Raw genomic sequence first — 26,350 nt, 5'->3', positions numbered from 1 at the left:
GGGCCCCTCCACAACGGATGGAACGATTGCCTTCCATCACAATGTCACCAAACGGCATTTCTTGGCGGGCGAATGGGGGAGTAGCGCATATCGACAAGGGGGCCGGAGGGCTGCATGTTGCAACCTCCAATGAAGACAAGAAAGACTTAAAAGCAAGGTACTGCCGTCCGATAATGTACGACATGCATGCAAGGTACGGCTCGTTGCGCGAACAAGGGCTTGACTCTCCTCGTCTTTCACCATGTCTCGGTTCTCAGGCTTGGGCCCGGCTCTGACGCTGGCTCTTGCAGCACTTGTCAACGGCCAAGACAACCTCGGTATCGCGAATGGCTTCATTGATTACAAGACGGGCCAGGTCAGCGGCCAGTTCGTTCGCGACTCCCAGACTCTCGCTTCGCTCAAGGTCGCTTCCGGCCACGACTTTCTTCCCTCGGATTTCCTCTCCAACCTTACGCACACCGAAGGCGCCCACTACCTCGGAGACGTCACCTTTCGCTACAAGGTCGCCGGCGCCGGTAACTGGACCAGCGTCGACTCTGCCCAGGCCAGAAAACCTGTGAAGGCTCTGGAAGGCCTCGCATCCGGTGTCCTTGCCGGCGCGGACTTGGGACCTACACTGCCCAGCGGCATTCCTCTCGCCATCACGAGAGAGTGGCTGACCGAAAGCGACAGCCTGGCTCTGCGCATCAACCTGACCAACACGGGCAACGGCACCGTCGAGCTCGGATCCCTTGGCCTTCCCGTCTCCATCAACAATGTCTTCAGCACGCGCGAGGCGGAGAACCTCCAGGACAAGTGCTCGCTCGCGGATCCGTACATTGGCCTTGACGCCGGCTACGTTCGTGTGTCTCCCGTCAAGGGAACCGGCAACGCGCTCGTCGTCGCGCCTCTCGGCTCGAGCCCTTTCGAAGCATGGAGACTTCTCAGCGAGCCGCAGGGTGACTACTACTACCAGAGCCAGACGTACGAGGGCAACTATGAGTGGATGATTCACTCCAAGGCCTGGGCGGAGACGGAGTGGAAGGGTGGTGCCCCGTGGAACACCCCCACGTCCAAGACTTTGGAGGCTGGCGAGACCTATTCCGTCGGTCTCAAGTTCTCCGCCGCCGAGAGCATCCAGACCATCGAAGATGCCGTCGAGAAGTCGGGCATCCCTCTTGCCGTGGGCATCCCGGGATACGTCGTGCCCGCAGACCTCACTGCTCGCCTGTACCTCACACACTCCTCCCCCGTCAAGTCCATCGACGACTCTGGCGTGTTCACTGTGAAGCAGGACACGGCCGCCAAGGGCTCGCCCTACCTCATCACCCCTGTTGAAGGCAAATGGGGAAGAAGCAAGATCACCATCACCTACGAAGACGGCAAGACCCAAGTCGTCCACTATTTCATCACCAAGGCCGCCACGCAGACGGTCTCCGACCTGGGCCACTTCCTCACCACTTCCGCCCACTTCAACGACACCTCCGACCCCTTCGGCCGCGCGCCGTCCATCATGGGCTACGACCGCGAGGTCAACGCCATCGTCGAGCAGGACTACCGCGTCTGGATTGCGGGACTGAGCGACGAGGGCGGCACGGGTGCGTACGTCGCCGCGGCCACGAAGCTGTTCGTGCAGCCCGTGGCCAGCGAGGTCGAGGTCCTCGACGAGTTCATCCACGAGACCGTCCTCGGCACGATCCAGCCTCCCGACTCGTTTGCCGTGAGGGCGAGCACCTTCTTCTACCAACCTGACGCAGTCAACTACACGTACAACGCAGACCTCGACTGGACCACCTGGGCCGCGTGGAACAAGGAGAGGTCGTACACCACCGTCCGCGCTTACAACTACGTCCACCCCGTCATCGCCTACTGGTCCATGTACCGTGTGGCCAGAGACTACCCCGAGATCAAGACCCGGGAGGAGTGGAGCTGGTATATCAACCAAGCGTTCAACACCGTGCAGTACTGCCTCAAGGACGGCGCCAAGGACTGCGACTACGGTCTGACTGGATTGATGGGCGAGACGGTCTTTGCCGAGCTTCTCGAGGATCTGAAGCGCGAGAACATGACGCAGGAGGCGTCCACACTCGAGGCCTCGATGAAGTACCGCGCCGATTTCTGGGAGACCCTTGCCGTGCCGTTCGGAAGCGAGATGGCCTGGGACAGTACCGGGCAAGAGGGCGTCTACTACTGGACCAAGTAAGTCATGAAATCTCCAGCCATGAACCGGTGAACCTTGCTAACTTGCGAAAGCTACTTCGGCCTGAACACCACCGCGACCAAGGCCATCAACAGCATCACGGCGTACATGCCCACCGTCGCCCACTGGGGCTGGAACGGCAACGCCCGCCGGTACTGGGACTTCAACTACGGCGCCAAGCACGCCGGCACGGAGCGCCAGCTCCACCACTACGGCTCCGGCCTCAACTCTCTGCCCATGCTGCACTACTACGAGCGCAACCCGTCCGACTTCAACGCCATCCGCGTCGCGTTCGCAGGCAACACCGCGCCCCTGAGCAACATCGACGAGGAGGGCTGCCCGTCCGCTGCGTTCCACTCGTTCCCCGAGCACCTTGAGTGGGACCCCTACACCGGCGACTACGGTCTCGGGTTCCTTGGCCTCGGCCTCGGCCAGACGCTGTACATTGTCAATGCCGAGAAGTATGGCGAGGTCGTGTTTGGAGGCAATGTGGTAGAGTCAACCGCCACTTCTGTCGTCGCCGAGCCGAGGGATGCGGTTCGCCGGCGGGTATTTGTTGCGGATCTGGGATTGAAGATCTCGTTGAGCGCTGGAGCTATTGGCACCGTCACGTATGATCGAGAGGGCCAGACCGTCAAGCTAAGCGTCAGCCAGGCTGCGTCTGATGCGGCTCTCAAGGCCTCTTCGGCCATCGTGTGGCTTTCTCAGACCACCGGAGGAGCGGCATTTGCGGTAACAGGGGCTACCCAGGCGAGAGGTGGATATAAGGTTGATTTGTCGAGCGGAAAGGCCGAAGTCACGATTGCGAAGGCGTAGACAAAGTCGAATTGTTTCAGTGTACAAATTTTGGGTGAAAGAATAGAAGCTTCTTACAACAAGCGCCATGATTCCCACCCAAGCTGTGATGACAGACGTCCAATTTGTCTAACATCTCCGTTCAGCGCAACGAATACAGCAAGCCCAGGAGCAATGTTTCACCCCAGAACTAACACGAAATGATCAGACGAACGCCAAGTGTCCCACCTTCTCCAAACCCCGCATCCCCGGCCTTCTCCCCCGCGAAAAGATCCAGCCACCATCTTATTACCCCGCACGATTCTCCCCGCTTCTCATTTCTCTTCGAATCTGCCGATATCCCGACATGAGGAAGTGCCCCTTCGGCCCAGGGCTCCCCCCTGCCATTGGCTTCGAAACTGTGTGTTTAGGCCGCTTGGATTGGGTCAGAAGTGCCTGGCTCCTCTCAGGAACCGCGACTCGTGGAAACGGTATAGCTCCATCATTGGCCACCTCCCCAGACGAATCACTGAGCTGATGAGCTGGTGAAAGCTTCTCACGTAACTTTGTCCCGAATTGACCGAGAGGGGCCCATATCTACCGGCAAATATCACCTCACCTCGTGTCTTTAGTACCATCATGGCCACCCCAGGTTAGAGAGAGCCGTCTCGCGGGGACCGAACTAGGATTGCTCTCCAGGCTAAATGCCCAGGTCGCGTCTCTCGAATCCCACCGCCCTGGATGCGGTGACATCGTTCGGCATAACACCTCGCGATGCTTCGTTCATAAACTCACTCCCGTCCGGATGGGCTCGCCTACTCAAGCTGTCTCCTCTCACCTGGGTTAGACCTCAAGCCCGCCATGGTCTCGTCCAAGAGCTTCTTCCTAGGCGCGAGCCTCGTCGCCAGCACCCTGGCATCTTCCTGCTGGCGCAACGCAACATGCACTCATCCAACCGAGGCGTCCTTCCCGGGCCCCTGGGACGCCAACATCTACGCTCCCGACTCCCGCACTGCCCGCCCGAAGTCCGTCCTCTCCCTCGCGACAGGTGATGCCATCGGCTCGTTCCCGTGCGCCCAGCCGCTCAAGGGCAACGGCTCGGCGCTGGTGTTTGACTTTGGCGTGCTCGTGGGCGGCATCACGACGGTCAACTACACCTACACGGGCGACGGCCCCGCGACACTCGGCCTCGCCTGGACGGAAGCGAAGAACTGGATCGGCGAGTACTCCGACAACTCCAACGGCAACTACCGCGGCCCGAACGCCACCCTCATCAGCGTCGACGGCGCCCTCTTCCACAACATCACCGCCGCGGGCGAGGGCTCCTACACCGTCCCCTTCGCCCAGCTCCGCGGCGGCTTCCGCTACCTCACCCTCTACCTCATGACCAACTCCTCCTCCTCTTCAACCTCCAACACCAGCGCTCCAACCCTCGCCATCGACGATGTCTCCCTCGAGATCGTCTTTCAGCCGACCTGGTCCAACCTCCGCGCCTACCAGGGCTACTTCCACTGCTCCTCCGACCTCCTCAACAAGATCTGGTACGCCGGCGCCTACACCCTCCAGACCAACGCCGCGCCGCCGGAGACCGGCCGCGTCCTCACCGAGGCCGTCTGGAACGGCTCCTGGTTCAACGACGCCTACCTCGGCGTCGGCTCCTCCCTCCTCCTCGACGGCGCCAAGCGCGACCGCTGGATCTGGCCCGGCGACATGGGCGTCGCCGTCCCCTCCGCCTTCGTCAGCACCGGCGACCTCGAGAGCGCCCGCAACGCCCTCCAGACTATGTTCGACTACCAGCAGCCCTCCGGCATCTTCCCCCGCGCCGGCCCGCCCTACCTCGACGCGACCAGCGACACCTACCACATGTGGACCATGATCGGCGCCTACAACTACGTCCTCTTCTCCGGCGACCTCCCCTGGCTCGCCTCCAACTGGGCCGCCTACCTCCGCGCCATGGACTACATCTGCGCCAAGATCATCCCCGACACGGGCATCCTCAACGCCACCGCGACCGGCGACTGGGCGCGCTACATCTACTCCACGAACGGCAGCGCGCCCAACATGCTGCTCTTCCGCACCCTCACCACCGGCGCCTTCCTCGCCGACCTCGCGCCGTCCAACTCCTCCTCCTCCCCCTCCGCAAACCTCACCTCGACATGGCTCGCCCGCTCCGAGACCCTCAAAACCGCAATCAAAACCCACCTCTGGGACCCCGCCAAGGGCGCCTTCTTTGACGGCTACAAGAACCGCACCCTCTACCCGCAAGACGCCAACGCCTACGCCCTCGCCTTCGGCCTCCTCGCCCCATCCTCCCCGGAAGCCGCCTCCGTCTCCGCCGCCCTCACCGACAACTGGACCCCCATCGGCCCCGCCTCTCCCGAGCTGCCCGGCAACGTCTCGCCCTTCATCACCTCCATCGAGCTCGAGGCGCACTTCGCCGCCGGCCGGCCCGACCGCGCGCTCCGCCTCATCCGCGACAGCTGGGGCTGGTACCTCACCCACCCGAACGGCACGCAGTCGACCGTGATCGAGGGCTATCTCACGGATGGCAGCTTCGGATATCGCAAGACGCGCGGGTACACGGACGACCCGAGCTACGTCTCGCACGCGCACGGCTGGAGCTCGGGCCCGACGAGCACGCTGACGGAGTACCTCGTCGGGCTGCGCGTGACGGCGCCCGCGGGGCGGGAGTGGCGGCTGAAGCCCGTGTTCGGGGAGGTGGAGGCCGCGCAGGCGGGGTTCACGACGGCGCTGGGAAGGTTCAGCGCGCGGTGGGAGGTGAGGAACGGGAGTGTCGCGAGCGTGGAGTGGGATGTGCCGACGGGGACGAGGGGATGGGTCGAGTTTGGGGGTGGTGGGAGGTGGGTTGAGGGGGGGACGGGGAGGGAGGTTGTTAACGTGATAGTGTCAAAGAGAGAGGCGTGAAAGCTTGTATGCATGTAATAATGAGAGTCGATACGTTACCGTATTTCTGATTTCGGACTGAGATGTGACTGCGTAGAGACGTTGGAGTGGTTGATCAGTTCCGGATCCCCAAAGCTCATCCCATCGGACTCCGTCTCAATACATCCGCTGAATAACGTCCGAGTAGCTTTTGACAGCCCATCGCACGCCCCGGTCACGTCTGTGTGGTTTTCAATAACCTACCGCATCAGTAAGCGTACGGCCTGGGCAACGTCCAAGCGGACGACACTAGATGGAATCCATCCCATAGATACATGATGTATTGGCCCGGTCAAAGTCTGACGAAGTTGAGGGCTCCCATACCCAAACGATCACATCAACAAGAAGAGAAAGCTCCAGCCACAGCAGAAGGGCGGCTTTCTTCTCCCACGAACCACTACACGCCCATTCCCTGCACGAAACAACCAAAAAGGACAAGACGAGAACCATACAAGATCGCCTCGCCTCAAACCTTGCCCACGCACTAGAAGCAAGAAACGCAGAGGCCGCAGACTGCCCAGCGTTTCAAACTCATCCGAGCTTTTTCGCGAGGCGCGGCTACAAGATCCCAACCCTCAACGTCCAGAGTCAGAACTCTCCGTACGGGACAAACCCTTTCTCTGCCATCTCAAACAACGGGGTTTGCCCGAGAAATCGGACGGTCAGAGAAGATGGGACGGCGGAAGTGTCTGCTGTCAATTTCGTAAGTTCAGCTTTGCGCGTTCAACAGTTCTGATGAATGTGAATGTTGTGGTATTTTCCCCGGGTATCAGTCCCAGTGTGTATGTATGCAAATGTAGGCGCAGCAGCTGCAGAGGCCATATGCAAGTCCTCACGCGTTTCCGGGTCAAGGAAACACGCCTTTCGCGAGGCTCTTTTCGCCGATCCAGTGACCATATCCAAACATAACTTTTCTCCTTTAAAAACAGCTCCTTCGGGGGCCTAGACCAGCACTTGCTCAGGGCCACAGCAACCAATGCACCAAAACGCACCAAAATCAGGATCCCTCTCCAACTCCAAAAACACCAGCACAAAACCCAATACGTTAAGAAACGATCCTTTCATCCCAAAGGCATCATCAGCTTGTCGTCGTAGTCGTCGTCGTAGCCGGCTGCGTCACAACCTGCGCAACTTCCGGATCCCTCTGCCGCTCCCTCTCCCTCAGCAACGCCCTCTGCCGCCGCCTCTCCTGCCGCCTGCGCTGCTGCTGCGGGCTGCCCTCCTTGCAGGCATCGACGCAGTGCATGACCATGTAGAGGAAATGCAGGATGGCGGCGATGAGCTGCAGCCACATGTACCAGGGGGCCCAGGTGGCCTTCTCGACGCGCAGAGGGTCGTCGCGCCAGGCCTTGTACTCGCGGTGGGGGCTGCCGGTGCGCCAGCCGTTGAGGATGATGAAGTAGAAGAAGGCGACGAGGCCGAGGACGAAGAGGATGAAGTCGCCGACGACGAGGGCGCCGGTGCGTAGGCGCGGGATCTGGCCGGTGGAGTTGGCGAGGGTGACCATCTCGGCCATGGAGTAGACGATGCCTGAGACGGACTGTCGCAGAGGTCTGTGTTAGCAATTGCTTCGCTTTTTTGAAAATTTCTTATTCCTGTTCATGGAACACGATCAGGAAGGAGGCAGGGGTTAAAGCATACCGCGACATATCCTATGGGAAAATCAAACCCGTAGCGCGAGAGCATGATGAGCGCTGCGAGGGCGCATACCTCGAACACGACGAGGGTCAGGCGTAGGCAGAACTGGAGGATGCCATAGAGATGGGGGATGCGCGGGCGCGCCATGGCTGGCAACGGCAGACGAGGACTCGGCCGCCTCCAAGTCGTCGACACAAGAAAAAAGGGACCTCAAGGGTTCTCTATCGTGGGATCATTCGCTTGCGGGGTCGTGTCGGTGAGGACGGTCGGTCGGGTCGGTCGGGGTGCTGGGCGGACTGTAACGTCGGAGTCGGTCGCCGGCGCGGGCGGAGCGGCTTCAGGTACGAGCAGGGACGAGAGAGAAAATGAAATGGTAATAACGACAAGGGCCGGCCGTTTCGTTTTTCTGATGGGCGCCTTTGTTTCGGTGGCGTCGCTTTTTCTTCTTTGTGGTGGCCCGTTGAGTGCGTGCGTGTGTTACATTCGGCAACGGTCAGTCAAGACGGCCGGTGTGGTGAGTGAAGTGGATGAGTGTGAGATGGAGAAGGCGAGAGTCGCCAAAAAGTCGAGGTGTGGTGCGGTTGTTGTTTGAAGGTCGGGTTCTGCCTCGCCCAACCGCCGACGTCCAGCGGGGAAAAGGAATGGCTGCGTAAGGTACGTGGAGCGGATGTCAAGACGAACTACGACTGGCTGCGGCTCGAGAGGAGCGGTGGTGGTGGTGGTGGTGTGGTTGGCAGGTCGAGGAAACAAGCAGGTGGTTGAATGTGACCTGCCCTGGGTGGTGAATGAATGGTTGCTGGTGGCACAGGAGCGACCTGCAGGAGAATGAAGGTTCCCGACCCAATTGCAAGTGGAAGATGCCCAATTCCGAACGACCTCGTCACTTCCAAAGTGATGGATTTTTGCACATGGACAGAAGAAGCAAAAAGAAGAAAAGGGCCAACACGAAGCGAGCACAGCAGCGCAGTGGGCAAGCGAATGCACTTAATCAGTCCAAGGAGGGAGTTTGGGCGTCCTGCGCAAAAGGCCGCCTCAGCTCTTCTGTCTAGCCATAGGATTTGGGGGAAGGGGACAAGCGAGAAGTCCGGGTTTGCCAAGCATTTCTGGACAAGGATGCGCCCCGAGGGAATGGAGGATGGGAGGAGATGGCCATGTCTGCGTCGCTCATCTTTGGGCACGGGAGGGAGGGAAGGAGAGTTTTGCAAGTGGTTGTAGCTGAAAATGCGAGGCGGGAATAGAATCTGTAGACTAATGGGCCGAAAATGTCTAGATCAACAGACCGTCCTAGGACCCTTGGATTCTTGGAATGCTCTCCCTCGGATGGCGGGAACTTGATCGTCTTCTCTCCCACGAGTCCGACGCCGCCGCCGCCGCCGCACTACGACTGCATCTCTCGGGGCGCAAACCAGCACAATGGCCGTCCCGCTCCCATTCAGGTGGCTGTGCGTCCTAACGGCTGCAGAAGCCTTCCTTGGAGAACAAGAGAGAGTGGGAAATGGGAGATAATCTGGATGCGACAGGTCATCAGCAAAGTGGCCCGGGCAGAACCTTGGAGATGCCCAGCGGGCGAGTCGGGGGATGCGGCCAAGAACCTCCGGTGGTTGGATAGGAGGGAAGCCCGGGAGGACTGGGCATTGTTTGGGCGTCTACAGAGTACGCATACACATCCAACACCGCCAATTGTTCGTTTTCAAGCCTTCCTGGGTGGTCTCTACTGATATGTTAGTGGGAGTAAGTGAGGAGGCTGGGAGGACCCTTGCCCGCCGTCCCGCCTTCTGGTCCGTAAGGTTTTGCAGCAGGAATGCCAGGCCCTTTAGCTCTGGCAGTCTGTCACTGTCAGACAGGGGCTCTTTCTCGCCTTATGTCAGCCTCAATCCGTACCTCAGGTGTACTATGTAGATGGATGTCCTTCGTCTCCGGTGGGCACAATGGACGCTTGGCAACGGCTGAACGGACAGAGGTCCTTCGCCCAGAAACCGTTTGCGTCATCCCCGGCACCTCACCTCGCCAGTCTCTCCCATCTCCGCAGCGAAACCCTTCCAGAAACATGCCAAACCGCGCCGTTTGAACACCACCACCACCGCCTCTGAACCGACGACACCTCTCACACCATTAGTGTTTCTACTATCGTCCACCACCGACACGAACGACAGGAACACCGATCGCCCATCTTCCCTTGCGGCGGAAAGAAAAAAGCAGGGTCCAGCTTCCATAAATAAAACAAGCCCAGTCCAAGTTTTCTCGTGATCAACCCGCTACGTACCTCCTGCTCAAGCCTCAAGCGCCCACCGGGGCCACACCATGCAGAAAGGCGTCCGTCTCCACATTGCCACACCGCGACGCCTCTCCCGGCCCACGTCCCGTAAAGGGCCCCCCCGCGGCGTGCCCACAAAGAACGCCCCCTTTAGGGAAATGACCGGCGCGCGATGAGATCAGATGGAGCCAGACGATTGCGGCTCATCGTCACAACCACCGCCCGTTCCCAGTATTCCCACCACCGGAAACTTGTTCATCGCAGAACCTGCCCGTTGCTTGGTCTTTGCCTGTTCACGGTTCTTCTTCCCACACGTAAGCTCACGATACACAGTGACATACAGCCGTATCCTGCTGCTGGGCCTGGAACCAAGGCAACCCGGGCAAGACGGCACTTGGTCGCGTGCTTGGCTGGAGATCCCTCCATCACCTCAAGACTCCGAGGCGGGATGTGAATCGTGATGCGACGCCCCCCGGACGGGCTTGACGTCTTCTTTGCCATGCAAACGTAAACCTGTGGGCGGTGGGCGGCGACGCCCTGCTTGCCTTCCCATGATGCTTGGTGATGTCTTGTTGTGTTTTCGATGGAGTAGGATTTGACGTAGCTGAGGAAAACAGGTTGACGACAAGACTTGGGAAAGCTTGATCAAGTATATAACTCTAGACATCGAACCTCTCCAAGCATCCAATTCATCTCACTCATCAGAACAAACCAACAATAACAACAACCCCATCACCATCACCGCAAACCTCAAACACCCAACCACTCTAAACACACATCTCTTATAAACACACATCCAAAATGCACTCCGGCAGACACGAGAACTACGGCTCCTCCGGCAACTACGGCGGCGGCAACGACTACGACCGTCGTGGAGGCGGCTACGGAGGCGGCTACGAGAGCTACGGCGGCGGCATGGGCGGTCCTCCCCGCGACAGCTACGGCAGCGGCGGCACGGGCGGCGGCCGACGTGATGACTACGGCGGCGGCATGGGCGGAGGCATGGGCGGAGGCATGGGTGGCGGCATGGGAGGCGGCCGTCGTGACGACTACGGCGGTGGCTACGGAGGCGGCTCTCGCCGCGATGACTATGGAGGCGGCCGTGACAGCTACGGCAGCGGCGGCGGACGCCGTGACGACTACGGTCCCTCAGACTCCTACGGCGGTGGCCACTCTTCCCATGGACGTGAGTTTTCCCCTGTTTCCAGACATGACACCCACAGTGTATACTAACAACGAGAAAACAGGCCGCAACAGCTACGATGACGACAAGAAGAGCTCCTCCGGCGGCGGCTTCCTCGGCGGCATGCTGGGAGGCGGCGGCAAGGACAAGAAGGACAAGAAGAAGGACGAGGGCTTCACCGACAAGATCATTGACGGTGCTGCCGAGTACGCCAAGAAGAAGTGGTAAAATCTCCGAGGGGTTTGCCTGATGATGTAATGAACAACAACCTGTACTATTAACCGGGCTATTGCCTGATATAATAATTCCATGTTCGACAAGAAAAACACGGTTACAAAGCAGTGCGGGTGCGTGAGAGAATGAATTCCAAGGCTATGGCCTAGGCTTGTAGTAAGTATATGAATCCAAGCAGGAATGGCATATCGGTCATGGCAACTTGCGACGTTGTCGCACTTCATTCAGATCGCCAAAAGTTTGGCCTTCAGGTTCTCGCCTGGTAGTACTGTGTTACAAGCCCTCAACGCCAAATGCCTCGCCTCTTCACCATGGGTGTCGTAGGGATTTCTCCTTGAACCTCTCAATGCTCCAGTGGACCTAGAAATCCTCGCCGAGTTCTCAGGACTCTGCGGAAAGCCAGCTCTGCAAGCGCAACGAATCAAATGACAAGGCGTATCAACCAAGAACCCCAATCCTTTTCCTGTTCTAAGTCGAACCACCCTAATGCTAATGCAAGTTTTCCGTATCGACGTAGACAAAGGAAAAGAAATGGCACAGTGAGACAGTTCTCAAGCAGCGCAAGATCCGAATACCGAACCATCGCCAACATGGCCTGCCGAGTGAGTCGAGCTAAAAGGAGCAGTCTTCGCTCAGATGCTTTCGCGGTAATGTACAGGTTGAAGCTTGAAAACTTCGTGGCGAAAAATATCATATGTACTAGGCGTTAAGGCGTCGCATGTTGAATGTTCGTAAGCTGCATCGAGCAGACTGTGCAAGTCGTCAACCATACATGTAAGTGGTCAACTTGATGTGGCCGTCTATCCAGACTTCTTGGTTTTCTCGGCATCCTCGTCTGCCTTCTTCTGCTCCTCGGCCTTGGCTTTCGCCTTGCCCTCATTATACTTGGTCCACTTCTCAGACATGTAGCGGATGGAGCGGCCTACGCCTGCGGTGAAGAAGCCCTTGATGGACTGAGCAGTGGCGGGCCAGTTGACCGTCTGCTTGATAACCTTGCGGATGTACTTTTGCAGCTCCTCGGGATCGTCTTGCACGATGCGCTGTTCGAAGCCGCCGCCCTCGCGACGCTTGTAGCTAACGTCATCCTCATTCTTGGAAGCGTCCATCATGGCCTTGAAGTCGGCAGCCGGAACCATGAACTTCTTTTGGTATTGGAAGTATAGACGCGAGCGGAAGGCCTTGGGAAGACGGCGGACCATGTTGCCCCGCTTGACGGGGTCCATATCCTGGTGCATGGCACCATCGTACTCAGGGTCCGAGATGTGCTTCGCCTGCTGGTCGGCCCCTTCGCTGTAGTCGATATTCGGCAAGGTGTTCAGGAGAGGGCCGTAGAGCTTGCGGAAGGAGACCATGTTGTTGTCAACAATGTTTGAAATCTTGCTCTTGTTTTCCGTGGGGAGAGCCATGCGCGGGTCGCCAAGGTAGGAGATGCGGGCGATGGTAGAGTAGAGCTCCTTTTCGGTGAACTTAGGGGGGAGAAGAAGGAGAGCAGTGCGTACGGCGGCGAGGAGGTTGGCCTGGTTCGCGAGACGAACTCGAGGATGATCGCGCAGGATTTTAACCGGCTTCTGGAGTCTTCCCGCGAGATACAAGTTGTTCCAGGTGGACAGATCGGTGCAGAGATTGTCGATAGAGGTCACACCGTACTTGATGAGCATGCCATTCTTAGTGACATACGGATTGAAGTAGACTCCAGCACCCCAGCGGTCCTGGAAGGTGGAGACAAGGCCCGAGCCGAAGCTGGCCAAGCCAGAGTAGTGGTTGCGATGCTGGCGCATGTTGAGTGAGTGCCAGTGCTGAGTGTGGGTGACTCCGAAGATGAAGTCAATCATCTTAGGGCCGCCCTTCTGGACCTCCATCAAGGAAGACGTCGGCTTGGGGTGAACGGTGCGAAACTCCTCATCAGTGACACTTCTACTAGTCTTGGACTGGGGAAAGACACCAGAGCCGTAGGCCATGGCGTACATGACGGGAGCGCGGAACTCTCGAACAACGTTTGTCAAGACCTTTTTGAACTCGGCGTTGACCTCCATGTGCTGGTTGATGCCGAAATCTTTGTAAGGGAGCTGATCAAATTCCTCGATCTTAGCGTCTCCGTGATCCTCCCAGTTGTCCTCGGAAATGGTCGGGCCCTCCTTCTTGCGCGCTTTTTCGGCCTCGCGTGCCCAGTTGAAGTTGATGGTTGACCCATGGTGAGTGTACGCGGGTGGACTATCCTCCTTCTCCTCTTCTTTGAGTTTGTTCTCCTTCTTGTCGGCTTCCTTGGCAGGGTCCCCTTTCTTGTCGTCTTCGTTCGATGAGTACCAGCGAGCGGACCAGGCGGGTGTCACAGCGATGGTCGACGATGCGACCGACCGGAGAGAGTGATAGGGGACAGCCCGAAGAGGCTGAAGCTATCTCATGTATCAGCAGGCAGTTCCCACCTCTGGTCCATTCAGCTAGGGACAGAGAGAGGGCTTACCATAAGGCGGGACATCGTCATCGTGGCCGCTTAGATGTTGTAGACGTGGCTGTCGATGTGGGGTTGTAGGACGAGAGGACGGGAATGGATGCAGTATCAAAGTGACAGTGGGAGTTCGAGCTTATCCATCCAAAACACACAAGGCAGCCAGGTCACGGCGGGAAAGGCGGGCAGGCAGTGGCCGCAAGGAGAAAGGCAGCCGTCCGGACCGAGTTAACCCAAGCCGTGTCGCAAACAGGCTCAAACTTGCACCCAATATCCAATCGAAGCAGTAATAGCGTCCGTATCGCCGTAGAAGTCTCTCGCAAGTAGTTTGTGAATTCGCGATCGTTCCAAATCGGCTTGGGCGTGGTTCGAGTCGAGAGATCCGGTCCGGGTTCGGGCTCGGCTATTACGGACCAAATTGATGGCTACTGGCAGCTGCCCCTGTCTGTCTGCCCCAATTGGCCGAGCTTCACCTTCGCAAGCGGTGTTTCGCGGTATCGTATCGCTGGGTATCGATGGGCTTGGAAGGGGCTCGGCGTCGTTGTCGGGGTTGCGGAGGGGGAATTCGGAGGGGGAATTCGGAGGAGCTGAAGCTATCGTTGAAATCTGCTTCTAGCAGTGAGCTCGGGCAAGCACGCACTAGGTAGGAGCAGCCGGGCACGGAACAGCCCGTGACCAATGCAGCAGCCAAGACAGGAACAAGCTTCCAGGCATGTGGGATGTGGGGATCACGTCATGGTGCTGCTGCCCCTGTCCGCCGTTCCGCCCTGCCCTCTCAGCCGGCGCAGTGACAGCCACAGGGTCCAGGGCCGTTGTCTGTCTAGCTGTGTCTTGTTCTTTGATGCTTGAGGCCGTGATAAGAATCTGACAGCTTTTTGAAGCAATTGAAACAGCGAAGGGGCTCAAACAATGCAAAAGAGAACGGGAAACTGGTAATAGCAGAACAGATGATGAGATGACATGACCAACAAGAGGCAAGTGCAGCTTGCTGATTCAAAATAGTCGAAGACTGTATGGGTTCATCCGACAAGGCAAGAGAAGCAGGAGAAACTTCGATTGCCATCAGCTGATTTGTAGTGCAGAAAGTCCATGTCTAGGAAGGTGCAAATAGTGAAGAGACTTTCCATCTCAAAGCTGCAAGTGTGACCCACGGTTTTGACAGGCAGCACCGCCCAGTTCCTACCTGCCGATGCCGAGAACAGCTTAAGGTAGCAAATCGGAAAGGAACAGTCGCAAACTTGCGTCAACACCTACCTAAGTCAGGAATGTCTTGACTTTCTGCATATCTCAGAGGGCGAAACTTTCTTTCCGCAACTTCAACCTTCAAACTCACAGCGCCAGCGGCTCTTCAAAATGGAAGACGATGATGACGAGCAGCTCACGCTTGAGATTGGTCGTTTTTTGACCACGAGAAAGACAGCAATGCAACAAGACGCGACAAGCAAATCGGGCCCAGCTGCCTCAGCTGAGATGCAGGCGACACCGCGGGGAACCGACGGGGGCGACAGGGGAGAGCCGCCGGGCCTGGGAGATCGAGCCAGTGCAGAGATCCCTGCTAAAGAACACGTGACACGCTCACCGGCAACCCTGAGCTCCCAGAGCCAAAACACCAAGTCACTCCTCAGACGCGCCGTTAACAATCGGCACAGCATCCACGACATGCGCTCTCACACCCCATCAGGCGACCCTCCAGGCAGGAGAGGCTCCGTAACTAATCGTTTTCGCAATAGCACCGGCGGAAGCGCGTTGCCACGACCTCACACCTCCCTCCGAGAATCCAGGGTACGATCCCCCAAAATAAACAAAAACAAAGACCCCGATCCCCGCAAACGCTGACCAAAAACTTTCAGTTTCGCGCAACCCAACCGACATACAACCTCTTCACCGGCGGCGATGCGAATAGCCGTCCCGGTTCCCGTCAAAGCTCGGTACGCGCCGCTTCTCGGGAGAGTTCCAAGGAAAACATGGCACCGCCAGACGCGGCCGGGTATGAATCGCAAAGGCAGGTGATTGAGGAGCTCAAGGCGGAGCTGGGCACCCTCAGGTACACGATCTCTACATTCGAGCAAGAGAAGGAAATGGCCGAAGCGCGACACAAAGTTGAACTCGAGGAGGAACGCCGCCGAGCCCAACTGGACTTCACTGCTAAGCAGACTGCCGAGAGCGAGAAGTCGCAAGCACAGCGACAGTTTGAGAATGTCCAGAAGGAACTGAGTGACTTGCGAGAGGGCGCGTCCGAGGAGAAGTCTAGCTTAGAAAAGCGCGCGCGAAGTGCGGAAGACGAAGCGCGATTGCTTCAGGAACAGTTGGAAGACCTCTCAAGCGCAAAAGATGAAGCCGCCCGAATCAACGAAAAGAAAACAATCGACTTGGAGATGCAGTTGCAGGCTGCACAAAAGTCAGTCCAGGAGTTGGAGCAGGAATCACAAGCTCGCGAGACTGCCCTGCAACAGGTCCAATCCCAGCTTGTCGACAAAGACAACGCGATTGGGGACCTTGAAGCGGAAGTACTCAGGCTGAAGGCCCAGACTGGCGATGCTGATACTATGGCTATCATCAAGCGGGAGTTGTCCGAACAAGTAACACATATTCGCAACCTCGAAGCAACCAACCGCGAGCAGCTATCTGAGCTGAAGCACCTGCGCCAGATTCACAGGGCCGTCGAGGTCGTTGAGGAGGAGAAGCGATCCCTTCAACGTAAGCTCGAGGCTGCCCAGTCTCTGGAGACGGAATTGTCCGAAGCCCGCATGCAACGTCAACGTCTTGAGGATGAGCGCATGGCATGGACTGCGTACCTAGCTAGCACTGGCACTGAGGCCGAGTTTGAATCCCCCGAGGATGTTGCTCGCGCTCTGATCCAAGAAAGACTCACGTCAGCCTCCCACGTCGAGAGAATAGGAGCCCTCCAAGCTGAGCTGGCGGCGCAGGAGTCTGCACTCAACTCTCTTCAACAAGAGCACGCCAACCTCAAGTCACAACTCGCAGAGGCAAAGACTGCGGCCACCACCCAAAACGTTGACAAGGCCCGTCTGCGCACCGAGCGCCAGCGTGTCCTTGCTGTGAAGGAGGTTGAATATCTTCGCGCTCAGCTTAAGACCTTTGACGCGGAGGACGAGGCCTTCCAGCCGGAGTCTGTCGATGAAACCAAGTCCCGCCGCATTCAAGAGCTCGAGGAGCTGGTCGACAAGTACCGCTCGGAAGTGCAAGCGTTGCACACGGAGATGTCTTCGATCGAGTCAGGCAAGCCTGCACCAACAGTTGCTGGCACGAAACGCCCACGCGACGAGAACGACGAGGCCGCACACGAACAAGTCGGCCTTCTCACTCGCAAGAACCGCAAGCTCCAAGATCAGCTGTCTTCAGTCCAGACGCAACATAGCGTCACTCAGAAGGAGCTGTCTGTCGTGCAGGAACAGCTCAAGACCCTCAAGACCCGATCCAAGACGCGCATCCTCTCTCTCCGCTCCAACCCCACCTCGGACTTTGAAGCCATCAAGATGTCCACCCTCACCGCCCTCAAGCAAGAAAACGCAGACCTTCTCGCCCAGCTGCGTTCAGATCCATCTGTCCGCCTCATTCCCATCACCCAACTAGACGCCGCAAACCGTCTGGTCGAAGAGGCGCGCGCTGAGACGGCATCCGCACAGAAGTCCGCCAAGCGTCTCAAGGAGGTCTGGTCCAAGAAGTCGCTCGAGTTTAAAGAGGCCATCTTCTCGACCCTCGGTTGGACCGTCATGTTCATGCCCAACGGCAAGATGCGTGTCGAGTCCACCTTCTACCCGTCTCAGACGGACGAGTACGAAAACTCCATCGTTTTCGACGGCGAGAAGGGAACGATGAAGGTCGGCGGCGGGCCAAAAAGCGCCTTTGCCCGTCGCATCGGCGACCAGATCGGCTTCTGGGTGCGCGAGAAGGGGTGTATCCCCGGCTTCTTGGCCGCGCTCACGTTGGAGTTTTACGAAGAGCATTCAAGGAACCAGAATTCGGGCGAGTAAATGTATCGTCCGGACGGGGGTAGGAGCGGGATACGATGGGTTTTCTTAACAAAAAGCATAGCTCGTTTAGTGTTTCAGGGCCGATGTACTTGTTTGTTTACACGAGATACCTCACCTCGAACCCTAGACTGGGACGAGGCTTACATGCTGCATGATTCTTTTGCTTAATGACAATATGTATTATTTCTGTTCAACTAAACTGCCTTGGATAATTCCACAATTATTCGCCCCAAGACCACCCAAGACCAAGTGACTGTTCACCATTTCAACATAGATTTCACCTTTTACAATAGCATGTGCTTTGGAGGACTTTTTCTTCATCATATCGGTACAAAAGCTACCTACAATCCAAGCCCTTCTCCATCTTGTTGGGAAAACCAAGAAGACATGTGACAACATATCCTCGGGGGAATCCAGAAATGAAAACACAATTTGCCGTCACCAGGCGCAGAAAAAGCTGTCCGCGCGTGTCTTTTTCTTCCCTTTCTCCCGTTGTGCCGTCCACATACCGCATACGCTCGCTATGTAAATGTCCTTCAATCAAAATCTACCGCTTCCAACAAGGGTATGTACACCTCATGAAACTCCTCCTCATTATAGCTTGGCGCCGATCACTTGGCCTCGTACTTGCCGCTCGTGATCTTCTTCACCAGCTTCACATCCACCCATTGTTGATCAGCTGGCAGGGCCGGCGATGCCGGGTTGTCGTCCGCAAAAGGGTCGGCTTCCTCTTCCTTGCCCTTGCCCTTGATCTCTTCCAGTCTCGAGATGGAGATGCCGCTGCTGAGGGACTCGGGAGTATATTCCCATCTGGCCTCGATGTGGCCCGGCTTGGGCTCGGCGTTTTCGGCGCCAATGATACGGCACACAATCTTTTGCGTCTCGGCGGTGAGTGTGAGGTCTCCAAGGCGCCAGTACACCAGGTGCTTCTCCTTCAAGTGTGTTCCTGTCGGTTTCGTCTGGGCTCCTGAGGCCTTGGCGCCTTCGTATGTAGCCACGAACACGACGTTTTGCAGCGTCACGGGTGCTGTGAGGCCGCTAGCAGGGTTGAGCGAGTATTGCAGAAGGAGTCCAAGCTTGTCGCCCTGAGGCTTCCAAGCTGGTCGGATGAACAAAGGAACATGGGCGGCCAGGCCAGCGTCGCCGGGGTGAACACGATATGTGAACGCTGTTGCAGTCTTGTTGATGTGCGATACATCGAGATTGAACTCATCCGGCTTGTCAGGACTGTTCTGAACAAAGATGCGATTCGGTCCAATGACTTCCAGGCTAGGGAAATTGTTGATACGAATCGTCTCACGCTCTGCTGGACGTTAGCACACCAACTTGTGTAAGCATGGCTCAGAAGCTTACCTGGAGAAGCGTCGCCGGCGGGATGATAAGCAAAGGCAATCTCGCCATGAACCTTGGCATTCTTGACCTCCCCTTCTTCGAATGTAGCTGACACTGTCTCGATGATAGAAGCATTGAGACCAGGCTCGTGCATTTCAGGGTGCTTGAGGTGAGCAAGGCTCATCAGGGAGTTGGCTGAACGGATCGACTGAGTATCTGATGTAGCAGCGATGCTTGCTTCGGAGGCGAGCGCTGCGACAGTAGTAGGCTTAGAAGACTGGCTAGGCAGTGACGGGGATGTCGGGAAGGGGTTCTCGTTGGTGAGCTCGGGCATGTTTGGCGGCGGCACATAGATGGTATTCCTGACGTCTCTCCGTCCACGCACTGTTCCAAGCTTTCGCGAAGGAGCAGCCATCTGTGTAAGAGTGTTGGCGACGCTGTTCAACGCAGCCTCCTTGGCATCGGCGTCCTCCTCCTGAATCGGCGAGCTCGCAATGTTGAGCTTGAACATTTGTTCATTCTCCTCTGCGGCCTCGCGCTGAGCCTGAGAGATCGGGTCGTCCGCAGGAGGGCGAATCGTAAAGCCCTCGGAGTCCTTCACTTCGGCCTCCTTAACCTGGGACGGTGGCGGTCCCGAGGGAGGGGCCACATCCTGCACATCCGTATCGTGGGTGCCATTAACAGTACCAGCCGATGAACCAAGACGAGCAGCTTCCGACGATTCCTCACCAAAGCCATTGGTTCCCTCGTGGAACGGCCTGTCGGTTCCAGACGAATGGGGCGGCCTAGGCGAGTCGGGTGTTTCCGCAAGAGCCGACAGTCGGTTGTTGGTTTCGGCCAAGTTGTGCGAAGAGGCTCTTGGCGAGAGGCCACTGGGGCGGACGTGGGTACTGCTATGGCTGCTACTGAGGCCACGGCCGAACGAGGAACCGCCGGTCTTCTGTGGAGAAATCGGACCGAAGCCACCGTGGATGCTCTGTCGGCGCCGGCCGAGCATCGTGCCGATTCGACTCCGCAGCTTCGATTCTGCGATACATGTCAGCCAACTCTGTCGGTTTTGTCATGATTCTCGTGCTCAACATACCGGACTTGCCCTCCATAGCTCCCGAGTGATCGCTCGTATCGTCATCATGGTGACCTAAGCTGGAAGAAGGTGGCGGGGGTGGAGCCAGAGTCTGGCTTGTAGGCACGTTCGAGGACTGTCGTGATGTCGTAACCCTCTTCTCCATGCGCGGCCTTCCGGAAACAATCTTCTCCTTAAAGCTCGCGATTTCCTGCTCGGTACTTATTTCAAGCATCAAGGCCAGCGTCTCGGCAGCCTTACTCTGGGATCGTTGGGCCTGGTCGCTTTCGTGGGTTTGGTATTGGGTGAGAAGGTCGCGCAGCTGGTTCACGCGCTGTTCGTCGAGAGCCTGGAGGGTTTCGAAGATGAACGGGGCTTGGGAATCCCATTGCTGGGTGGCCTGCTCGAGCCTAGCGGTGGCATCTGCCATCTTCTGCGCATTCGTCTTAGGACCCTTCCTAGCCAGCGCGTCCATCTTTTTCTGGGCATCCTCGAGGTCTCGAGCCATAGCCGTCAGGTTGGCAGAAATGGTTTGCATGTTCTGCATCTCCTTTCGGGCCTGGAAGTTGCGTAGGGGCGCTTCGACATCTTTCTCGAGCAGGCTGGCGAATTGGTGATGAGAGTGGGCGGTCGCATCGACGGAGAGCACGATCTTGTCCCAGGGTCCAGAAAAGACGCTGGACAGACGATTAGCACGCAAGACGGTGGACGGGCCTCGGAGAGAAAAGCGACCTACCCGAGCTCGGACTGGCCGTTGGGAACTTTGAAGTTCATGAGCTTCCGTAAACTTTGGACATACTGTTCCTCGACTCGACGGCGCTCCTGGAGATGCTGGTTCAGCTTCGAGTCTTCTCTTCCGAGAGATGATTGGGTAATCAATTACCTGTAGCCAGTCTGCGACTTCGGTGTTGATCTTGGTTATTCTCTTCACGCGATCGGTCAGGACGTTGACAGCCTGCATGGGCTGGAGGTGTGCCTGGACAAAGGAGGGACCATGGTTAGCAATCAGGTCGCAAACAATGCGCTTCTGCAATGGCACACGGAGGCAAGGGGAGAGGGGTCGGTGGCAGTGTTGGGCCGTCGGGCTCTGGAGTGGGAAACAGTGACGATGATGGGGAGAGCAAAACATACCAGCATGGCAGGGTATTCGGCCCTCGCAAGATCATCCATTGTGTCTAATTAGTGCGCGCAAAATCATATACGGTGAATGCAGTCAAGGAGAAAAACGGCGCGCATAGCGATGCTGTCTATAATGCTGTTGAGGGTGTCGCCAAGGTGAGGAGCATTCGCATCGTGGGAGGGCGACAGTTGGTGGTGGAGGAAGTTGTAGGAGTGGCAGCAGCAACAACAGCAGTGGTGGTGGTGGTGGGTTGCGAAATGGATGGAGGAAATGGAGCGGATTGGATGGATGGAACAAGTTCGGCGCAGCGAAAGACGGACCTGGTGGAAGCAAGGCCAAGCCAGGACGAGGCAAGAGGTCAGAGACAGGGAAGGCGTTGTTGCTGTCGCTAATACACTACGGTACTGCACGCACACTCACACGAGGCAGAGGCAGCAAAGGCAGCACCTCACCAGTCAACACCACCGCAGCAAAATGGCAGAATCCCGGGTTGGCAGGAAAGGCCGGGAAAGGTCTCCTGGGCAGCTGGATCCAATGTGACCTGGACCGATGATGGAGAGTGTGGAGTGGACCGGACCGGGGGCAGCGCTGGGTGAGTACCTAGGTGTGGAAGCAGGCGCAGGCAGTGCGAGGCCAGTCCCGTCAGCACCCAAGTCTACGAATGGAAGCCTGTCCGGAGCTGGACCGCGCAAGTGACCTGACGGAAATGGCTTTGGGTCGCCAGGTCCACAGCTAGAGGAGGTTACCTTAGGTATCCGAGGTACCTCGACAGGGTAATTGGCGACATTGGACCCTTCTCTCGCCTTGCCTTGCCTTGCCTTGCCTCGTTCGCAGTTGCGCTGCTGAGTGAGTACGGAGGAGGTAGCCAGCCACTATTACCGGAATGAAGGCAGTCCTCCAGAGGCAGCTCCCAGCGTCGGGTCTCTGGCTGCTAGGTACTGTTTGACTACGTCTCCACTTGTACCTTTCTTACCTCATCCCAATTGTCTCACCATTCCCTCCTCCGACTTTTTTTTTTCTTGCTAGATGCAATCAATTGGCCCAAGTGCTGCCGAAAAGTTCAGCGCATGTCCGCTGGCAAATTTGAATTCTTTAATTGGGACGGGAAGTTGGCCCGGGAGCGGCGAACACGGACGGCCCTACGGAATAGAGGTACACGACGGACTCGATACACGCAGACTGCAGTACGGATACACAAGAGTCGTCATCGCCAGTTGCTGCACAGCAATTCTGCTTGCTGCACAATGGGCCTCTCTTGAACTCAAGAACCACATGGCCCAGTCATCAACTCACCTCGCCTCGGTTCGACCCTTGTTCGAACATGCAGCCGTCCTAATGACCATAACCAGCCTCTCTGCATGTCCCCCGTCCTCGCCGCGGTGGTCTGAAAGTACTTTACTTTCGCCTGACAGGGCTCCTGTACTCGAAACGGGCTAGTTTGGAGGGGACTTCTGCAATACGTCACGCACCTGACGGTCCCGGTTTAGTTTGTTTTCACCTTGTGCCTACTCGACTGAGCTTCTTCGAATAACCCGAGCCCGCTCCCGCTCCAACACCCAGTTCCAATCCTAACCGCACCGAATGCTAGCTAGCCGACGCCGTGCTCGACGAAGTCTTGTCTGGCTTCGAAATGCTGAACCCGACCGCCCGTGACGCTGATGCTGGAAACAACGGCGGCGCCGACCTGCATAACTAAGGAACGCGTCCCGTCAACTCTAAGAACCTGGCTTTTGCACACTTTACTTATTCAGGGCCTTGTTGCTCACAGGATGTCGCCTCCAGCAAGGTTCAGAAAACGGTGCCTGTATGAGATGACGGGAAGAGCCCTGGCGTCTCGCGCCCGCGCCATGAATCTGGCCCGAATTCAATTAGCACATGGCAAGCAAGCCAGCACACGAGGATTCGTCAGTTGAGCCGCATCATCCTTGCCGCCATTGCCAGCGATGCATGAATTACACTTTCAGCCCTTATTTTCATCGCAAGGATTCGGGTTTTGTGCACGATGCCAACTGCCATGCTCAGGAGAACCCGCTGGCGTGACTTGCAGGCTTCCAACTGCATTGCAGACAGCGGCCATGCATCGGCATTAACATAAGGACACACAACAGTCTTGGACATCGTAAGGTAAACAGTGTCAAGCCTCTCCGAGCTAGCGGAAGCTAGGCAAAAATAGAGGAATAAGCAAGCCCAATTGACGCCAAAGGAGCGCCTTGGTCAGGTACCCGTGAAATTGCGATGCCCAGCTTTGCCTTATGTAAGCAGCACCGGATACAGGGGCCCAATGCAAGTCGAATGTAGCCCAAGCCACACTGTACGGCGCCGATAGTTCTGCGGGGTGACTGCCGGCTGCCCCGGCCCGGACAGTCATCGAATCTTCTCACACGGTAAAATTCCGCATCGCTCTGGCGAGTGGAAGGTACACCTCGCTGGATGCTTACTACAACAATCCTCGTCCCTTCCTCAGATATTTTGGTGCTCACTAACAACCACTGAAAGGCGTTGTCGGACAGGTCACGAATACTTGCCATCCCCGCGTGCAGCTCCCTACGCTCGACTTCAAAGTTCAAAATCAATAGGTTCGCCTCAATGGCTGACGACAACCCGGATTGGAGGTCGCAGCTCTCGGCGTCCGAGCGCTATGAGAACATTCAGAAGATGTAAGTCGGTCTCCTCCACCCGCATCTCGGTCGCCGACTTACACCATCACGCAGCAAGGCAGTCCTAGAGGCTGCAAGCCCAGACGCAACCGCAACATCGCAGACCGAGGCTTTCTCGGTCGAAAACCAGGCTTACAAGGATTCCTCTTCGAGAGTAAGTTTTTGGCCATGTGGTATTCTGCGCGAGCTCAACTTACACTCTTCTGAAGGCGCAATATGACGAGATATGCCAGCTAGTCGGATCAGCAAATCTCGCTCCCCAGGAGAGCGCAGCACCCACAGGCGATGCTGATGACGGCGTTGGAGTCACTATTGGCTCTTACAAGAGCTGTATGCCAGTCGCAACTGGCTTGACGTCAGAGGTCTACCGATGCCAGGACCGCGCCTTGAAGGTCATCGTCGAAACGCACAACATCGAACCTCACAATCCGCAACGTGAGGCCAAGATTCTTGCAACTCTGAAGCGTCCTTGCATCCCGCTGTTGGAAACGTTTCGAGACCAAGAACAAAGATTCGTCCTGGTCTTTCCCTACAAGCCGCTCACCCTTGCCGATGTCATCGACAAAGGAACCCTCCCGCTGCCTAGAGTTCGACGCCTCTTCAAGGAGATTCTAGCTGCTCTGAAAGACATACACAGCCAAGGCATCATTCACAGAGACGTCAAACCTGAGGCCATTCTGCTCGACGGCCCCGATGGACCGGCCTACCTTTCAGATTTTGGAACGGCCTGGCATCCGACCATGTCTGTTGTTTCCGAGCCACCCACGGCCAAAATTTTGGATATCGGAACCGGGGCATACCGAGCCCCTGAAGCACTATTCGGCAACAAGGCTTATGGGTCCTCTGTCGACATGTGGGCTACCGGCGCCATGTTGGCGGAGTGTTGTCGCGATCCTCCCAAGCCCCTTTTTGAGTCCAGAGCAGCGCACGAAGACGGGAATCAGCTGGGCTTGATCTTGAGCATCTTCAAGACTCTCGGCACGCCTACGCGAGAGACGTGGCCCGAAGCTGCAAGCTTCAAGACGCCGCCTTTCGAGATGTACCGCATGTTTGAGGGCAAGTCCTGGGAGGAAATTCTGCCAGAGGTGGATGTGGATGTTCGTGATTTGGTCACGAAGCTGGTCCGCTTTGATTCAAAACGGTGGACTGCCGAGCAAGTAAGTTTTGATGGTTCATAATCCCGATGTTTGATCTGACATTGTGCTAGGCTCTGCAACACAGGTGCTTGCAAGAACCCGACGAGACGCCGATTTGAGGGCCTTTAACGAATCACAATGACCTGTCGCAATGAATAATGACTTGTAACGACATCGTCAAAGTATGTCAAAGCCGGTTGGACAATTGCTTAGAAACTTCTTTGACTGTAAACCTTCACAACGACGGAGAGTACTGTCCTATCGCAAACCAACAAAACATCTACAACAAAGAGCTCAACGAGTTCGAACAAGTATTAAACCAGAAAGCCGGCACGACGTCTCTGCAATCCGCAGACAGCATCTAAAACACTATCCATCAGAACCGCAAAACAATCGCAAACCGAACCGCAGCTCCAAGCAGTAGTCCTCGATACCACGAAAGCCAGCCGAACCAGCCCGCCGCCATGTCCAGCCCGTTATATTATCGCGCCGGAAGCTTCGATACCTCCTCGAGTGCGTCCGACTTGGACCGTTTCTTTGACGAAAGAGGTTGCTATCAAGAGGTTAATGTTGGTCTCGCGAGTAAGGCAAACGAGCACCATTGCCACTGCGGCGCACCCGGCGGCGACTTTCAGATGTGCCTTAAAAAGGGGTGCAAGGTCATGTGCAGCGACTGCGGCGTCGTGCGGTCCTCCCAAAGCAGCTCCTTCTGTATGAGGTGTCACCTTGCAAAGACGAAGGAAACCCGCGATGAGAAGAAGACCCAGAAGCAGGAGGAAAAGGCTAGCAGGAAGCGGAAGGCGGGAAACGATAGTGGAGGGGAGCAAGCCAACAGTCGCAAGGCGCGCAAGCCCAAGCATACTGCTCACCAGAAAGAACTCCGCCAACAGGTCCAGGCCGCGGCGCACGACGCCAACCAGGTCCACCAGGGCGGCATCGTCAAGATGGCGAAGGCGAGGACGATCCCTACCATGTACGGCTCGACCGGAAAACCGTGTCCTTCTCACTTTATCAAGAAGTTTGATCGGTTCATACGCTCCATCGACCCCGATGCGGTCTTCGCCCGTGACTGGATGGACACGGACGGCGCCTACGATGAGGACGTGGAGATGGCTGACGAGGACGTCATTGAGGATGATGACGAGGATGATGACATGCGCGATGGGCATCTGTGGAAAGACGACAACCAGTTCATGGAGGACGCGGCGGCGGGTCGCAGACTTCGTCACATTGACGACTTTATCGGCATGGTTGTCCGTCGTCGTTGTCGATACTGAGCGACAGCTCGGTTTACCTCTGCTGAGGCTTTCATTTTATCATCAATCTGGGTTTCGTTCTCTTGTTTCCACCTGTCGTTGCTTTTCATAGAAATCATGGTTCTTAACTTCATCTTCGT

At 57.0% G+C, this 26,350-nt stretch overlaps 9 protein-coding genes across 9 annotated transcripts; 6 read left to right on the top strand and 3 right to left on the bottom strand.

Moving 5' to 3' along the window:
• Positions 1-241: 241 nt before the first annotated feature.
• CGGC5_v016277 (uncharacterized protein) lies at positions 242-2,995 on the top strand (the record flags this gene model as incomplete). Its single annotated transcript, XM_032026361.2, has 2 exons — positions 242-2,178; positions 2,233-2,995. The coding sequence occupies 2 exons, from the start codon at positions 242-244 to the stop codon at positions 2,993-2,995; spliced, it is 2,700 nt and encodes an 899-aa protein (XP_031877097.2).
• An 819-nt stretch (positions 2,996-3,814) lies between these two features.
• Positions 3,815-5,878, top strand: CGGC5_v016276 (uncharacterized protein; the record flags this gene model as incomplete). Its single annotated transcript, XM_032026360.1, has 1 exon — positions 3,815-5,878. One exon carries the CDS (start codon positions 3,815-3,817, stop codon positions 5,876-5,878), a length of 2,064 nt encoding a protein of 687 aa, XP_031877095.1.
• A 1,096-nt stretch (positions 5,879-6,974) lies between these two features.
• CGGC5_v016275 (uncharacterized protein) lies at positions 6,975-7,681 on the bottom strand (the record flags this gene model as incomplete). The annotated part of the gene is made up of 2 exons (XM_032026359.1): positions 6,975-7,436; positions 7,538-7,681. The coding sequence occupies 2 exons, from the start codon at positions 7,679-7,681 to the stop codon at positions 6,975-6,977; spliced, it is 606 nt and encodes a 201-aa protein (XP_031877107.1).
• A 2,908-nt stretch (positions 7,682-10,589) lies between these two features.
• On the top strand, positions 10,590-11,199 carry CGGC5_v016274 (uncharacterized protein; the record flags this gene model as incomplete). Its single annotated transcript, XM_032026358.1, has 2 exons — positions 10,590-10,974; positions 11,036-11,199. The coding sequence occupies 2 exons, from the start codon at positions 10,590-10,592 to the stop codon at positions 11,197-11,199; spliced, it is 549 nt and encodes a 182-aa protein (XP_031877109.1).
• An 806-nt stretch (positions 11,200-12,005) lies between these two features.
• CGGC5_v016273 (Phosphatidate cytidylyltransferase) lies at positions 12,006-13,687 on the bottom strand (the record flags this gene model as incomplete). The annotated part of the gene is made up of 2 exons (XM_032026357.1): positions 12,006-13,598; positions 13,667-13,687. The coding sequence occupies 2 exons, from the start codon at positions 13,685-13,687 to the stop codon at positions 12,006-12,008; spliced, it is 1,614 nt and encodes a 537-aa protein (XP_031877108.1).
• Positions 13,688-15,004: 1,317 nt separating this feature from the next.
• On the top strand, positions 15,005-17,646 carry MAD1 (Spindle assembly checkpoint component MAD1; the record flags this gene model as incomplete). The annotated part of the gene is made up of 2 exons (XM_032026356.1): positions 15,005-15,433; positions 15,502-17,646. 2 exons carry the CDS (start codon positions 15,005-15,007, stop codon positions 17,644-17,646), a joined length of 2,574 nt encoding a protein of 857 aa, XP_031877110.1.
• A 611-nt stretch (positions 17,647-18,257) lies between these two features.
• SYP1 (Suppressor of profilin deletion) lies at positions 18,258-21,211 on the bottom strand (the record flags this gene model as incomplete). The annotated part of the gene is made up of 6 exons (XM_032026355.1): positions 18,258-18,949; positions 19,000-20,004; positions 20,063-20,718; positions 20,778-20,863; positions 20,925-21,017; positions 21,173-21,211. The coding sequence occupies 6 exons, from the start codon at positions 21,209-21,211 to the stop codon at positions 18,258-18,260; spliced, it is 2,571 nt and encodes an 856-aa protein (XP_031877096.1).
• Positions 21,212-23,747: 2,536 nt separating this feature from the next.
• Positions 23,748-25,073, top strand: csk1 (Serine/threonine-protein kinase csk1; the record flags this gene model as incomplete). Its single annotated transcript, XM_032026353.1, has 4 exons — positions 23,748-23,818; positions 23,873-23,972; positions 24,028-24,975; positions 25,026-25,073. The coding sequence occupies 4 exons, from the start codon at positions 23,748-23,750 to the stop codon at positions 25,071-25,073; spliced, it is 1,167 nt and encodes a 388-aa protein (XP_031877111.1).
• Positions 25,074-25,418: 345 nt separating this feature from the next.
• On the top strand, positions 25,419-26,231 carry CGGC5_v016269 (uncharacterized protein; the record flags this gene model as incomplete). Its single annotated transcript, XM_032026351.1, has 1 exon — positions 25,419-26,231. The coding sequence occupies one exon, from the start codon at positions 25,419-25,421 to the stop codon at positions 26,229-26,231; it is 813 nt and encodes a 270-aa protein (XP_031877092.1).
• Between the last annotated feature and the right edge of the window lie 119 nt (positions 26,232-26,350).

Source organism: Colletotrichum fructicola (assembly GCF_000319635.2).
Source record: "Colletotrichum fructicola Nara gc5 chromosome Unknown KSG_Nara_v1_contig10, whole genome shotgun sequence".
NCBI lineage: Eukaryota > Fungi > Ascomycota > Sordariomycetes > Glomerellales > Glomerellaceae > Colletotrichum > Colletotrichum fructicola.
The sequence above is the reverse complement of the archived record's forward strand: the minus strand, read 5'-3'. Positions and strand labels throughout refer to the sequence as shown.